Genomic DNA, 4,043 nt, shown 5'->3' on the forward strand with positions numbered 1-4,043 from the left:
TACAATGAAGAAATCGATGGCTGGAATTGATTTCATCTATCTCTGGCGCAAAAAACTGGAGCGGAGGTGGTAAAACTGATACACTATAGGGGTAGAGATATTTCTTATATCTATATATGTTCCGTACACGAAAATGTATGCACGCATACTCTAACTAGCACTCTTCATGATCCGAATCATGAAGTCATTCCTCAACATCCAATTCCCCTGTGAAATAGGGCTGCATCTCTTCTTCCGAACGGTCGCAGAAGTGATTTGTGCCATAGGTAACTCCATCAGGCAACGCGTTAAGCTTGTCAACTTTCTCGGCGCACTTCTTGAATAGCTCGTAGCGTTGCGCCTTCTCCTCTTCGTCCTTGTACTTGCGATGATACCTGTCCATCCACTCCTTGAACCTCTTCCTCATGGCTTCCTCCTCCAGGGCTTCTAGGAGAACCAGATTATGACCTGAGACAAGGTTCACACAGTGAGGAACAACTAATTGGCAAATTATGATTGGTATGTTGCCAACAACTAAATTTTGGATGTACTCTAAACGTAAGACAAATTTTGTTGCATGCCAAATATTGGCAAGGCACATGCAGAGTTGTTTCATGCCTGCGGGCCCCTCTACGTCCTTTTTAGACGATTCCAGATTACTAACAGATGAGGCATTTTGATAAAAACTTTCCAATGTGCAATTGTGTTGTTTAAAAATAAGAGAGAATTGCAATTCCAAGTGACACCCAAAGAAAAGATTTCAAATTGGAATTGACATGAATAAAATAGTTTTCTACTCCCTCCGTCTCAAAATAAGTGTCTCAACTTTGTATTAGCTTAGTACAAAGTTATACTAAGTTTGAGACAGCTATTTTAGGACGGAGGGAGTATTGACTTAATCTCATTAATTTAAATAAACCCAATTCTCAGAAGCAAACAGGGTACCATTCATCCAACATCTTACTCCTAAAATTGAATAAAAAAGTAGCCTTTGTATATGGCAAGATTTTCGAACGCCAAGACTCACCATCTTCTAAACCATAGCCATTGAGGTTATACTGTTCCACTATTTGAAATGTCAGTGATAGTAGTTTAATATTTTTTTTCTTTTTGAAAGATCCAGCAACTGTTGGCTGTTATATTAGATCATTAGCAAGGACCTGTAGTCTAATATTAGTCTAGAGATTTTTTTTAGCAAACATATTACATCAGAATTTCAATTATATTACTCAATTTTGATAATATCTTACATGCATGTTTAGGTTTCATTATTTTGAATTAAATTTGTCAATCTGCATAGGAATAACAACAAAAGCACAATAATCTAGCTCAGAATAGTAAACGGGCACAGTCAACATCATAGCTTCCACAACTATAACTCCTTGCCTACCAAGTTAGCCTTTTTCCACAGCCCATTCGATCTCTTGCAAGTTGCATGACAGATTTTGGTATAGGCTTGCTGATCGTGACTGCATGCATATCTTTGGTACTAGAGCGGATTTGATTTTTTAGTTTGTGTCTCAACGGTTCATTTAAGAGTCCAATCAAATCAATCAGCGCTCAACACTTGCAAACCAACTAATTTGAAGAATACTTTGAACTTAAGGAACAGGGCCAGTAAGCTAACCATATTTTGCCAGATTGTGCACATTAGGTATGCGCCCAATGTGAATGTAGAAAGAAACAGTTTCAGGTGCTCCACATGGATTATGGAAACAAAACTTGTAAATTCCACCACTTGGAGCTTTAAACTCAATGTTATCACTAGATTTTCCCTTCGACGTATGTATAGTGTTACCACCTGGTGAAGTTACCTATATTCACAAACAACACTATCAAACATCAGCAAAGGTGGTTCATGGATCGATTGCTAAATGAAACGTACTAAATATGCAGTACTAACCACACCATCTAAAATGCAGTTGTTCATAAGCAAACGTAACATGTCAAACCAATATCAGATTGGCTTCTACTCCCTCCGTTCCTAAATATAAGCGTCTTTAGAGATTTCACTAAGGACTACATACGGAGCAAAATAAGTGAATCTACACTCTAAAATACGTCTATATACATCCGTATGTAGTTCGCAGTGGAATCTTTAAAAAAGACTTATATTTAGGAATGGAGGGAGTAGTATGGATATTAACAAACTGAATGAGAAGGGAAAAATATGCAAGTCTTTGGACCAAATTTAATTAATAATTACTAAGAAAGAAATGACCGTTCAGATGGGAGAGCTGAATTAGTACATACAGTAGCAACAGATAAACAAGCATCAACTTGGGTATTTACCAATAACCAGCAAATGATGTTGCGTATAATGGGCAACATATAGTTGATTATGTCGCAAAACTAGTAACAAATACGAACAAACTAACTCATCTAATGGAATTGGTACAAAGTCAACTGAGACATATAAACAAGTACTGCAATCTCAACCTAAATTCATACAGCAATCCTTTGACATATGCTGAAGCTACCATCGAGGAAGAAGAGAAAACTCGGATATTCGATTTGCATCATATAGAGTCATCTAAATACAGTCTGCTTCAGTTAGCTACTGTACCACACCAACTCACTTTGCACATTGCCTAATAATCATATTCATAGGGCTCCATTAGAAACAACATACGAGTATGAACAAGGAAAATATTACGTTGTTCTTCCACTGAGATTTCTGTCATTCTGAATTTATCACTCGGAAGAAGCGCAAAATAGCACCGTCGAAACAAGGTTCCAGCTAGCAGTGTGTGCTCCGGGTGAACAACCAAATTAAAAGGAAAACGAGCCAGAACAAAACTTAGCATCAATTATAGCATGATCGGATCAGAAGCGAGACCTGGAGAACTTAAGACTACCCAACTTATAAGGGATCTCCGGACAGAAGAACATGTTCCTCGTTTGAAAAAGAACCTGAAGTTTTTCAGTTGGGACTTACAAGGAAAGTGAAATTACCATCAAATTTCATCGGAAGTCCCTTCCTCCACCCCAAAACTAAACTCTCGAGAAACTTTTGATGAAATCAGCAGCGAGATAACACATCGTCATCCAGCAGAACCTGAATGATCCAAAAACTGCACTCGCTAATCGCGCCATAAACACATATCAAGCAACAGATACCAAATGTCCGCTGAAATTCCCTCCAAAGATGTTGACTTTGCAGGATACCAAATGTTCATAGAGAGCAACAGACATGGGCTTTGCAGGAGAGAAGTAACGAGTTGCCTGACTCCAAGAACAATCAGGGTTCCCGATTGATGAAGTTAGACACTACTCTAGAACTGAATTAAATTGCGCACGGTACCGATCGAGATCGCCAAATCGGCCCACATATTTCCCCCAAACAGAGCTTCACAGGACGTAGATAGATCCCCAAACTGGGGACGCGATTCAAGTCGACAACCACCACGGATCCCTACCCAAACAACTACAGACCCACGTAAATGCCTACAGAGCCACGTAGATCCAAATCAAACGCGCAGGGAGGAAGAGGATGAATCGGACGAGTACTACCGTGAGGTCGATGTCGCGATGAGCGACGAAATACCCCAGCACGCTGTCGCCCTCGTAGGGCGCCAGCTCGTGGACGCACTCGGTGCCGGTGCCGGTGACCTTCACCGATAGGGCGTCCGCCCGCCACCCCGCGGCCGCCAACAGCGCCACTGTCAGTACCAGCCGCCACCTCGCCATGGGTTCGGACGGAAACTGAGCCTTGCCGGCTGAAAAATGGGTCTGAAACTTGGTTCGGGAGGCCATAATAATCATTCGCTGCCGCCGCGTCTGCTAATTTGGAATGGAATTAACCCGGTAGACCAGTGTCCCTGACGTCACCGAGAGAGAATACTCAGGCTTGTTTCGTAAGTATACAGGTCAGAAAATGAAAATAATACAGGATCCCCTTAAGAAAATAAAGAGGTACAGCATTCCCCGGAGGAAGTATAATAATTTGTGGTGCAAATATATATCTTGTGATCTCCACCTATACTAAATGTATATTTGCCCGCGTGCTAACCGCCAACCGCAACTTCACTTCACTTTCCCTCTCTTCTTCTTCGAACTACTAT

General features: G+C 40.9%; 1 protein-coding gene across 1 annotated transcript; it reads right to left on the reverse strand.

Moving 5' to 3' along the window:
• LOC123430995 (transmembrane emp24 domain-containing protein p24beta3-like) lies at positions 1–3,709 on the reverse strand. The gene is made up of 3 exons (XM_045114820.1): positions 3,493–3,709; positions 1,607–1,793; positions 1–447 (listed from the first exon to the last, which is right to left on the reverse strand). Exons 1-3 carry the CDS (start codon positions 3,667–3,669, stop codon positions 185–187), a joined length of 627 nt encoding a protein of 208 aa, XP_044970755.1. The 5' UTR covers positions 3,670–3,709; the 3' UTR covers positions 1–184.
• Positions 3,710–4,043: the final 334 nt, after the last annotated feature.

This window comes from Hordeum vulgare, chromosome 2H (genome assembly GCF_904849725.1).
Source record: "Hordeum vulgare subsp. vulgare chromosome 2H, MorexV3_pseudomolecules_assembly, whole genome shotgun sequence".
NCBI lineage: Eukaryota > Viridiplantae > Streptophyta > Magnoliopsida > Poales > Poaceae > Hordeum > Hordeum vulgare.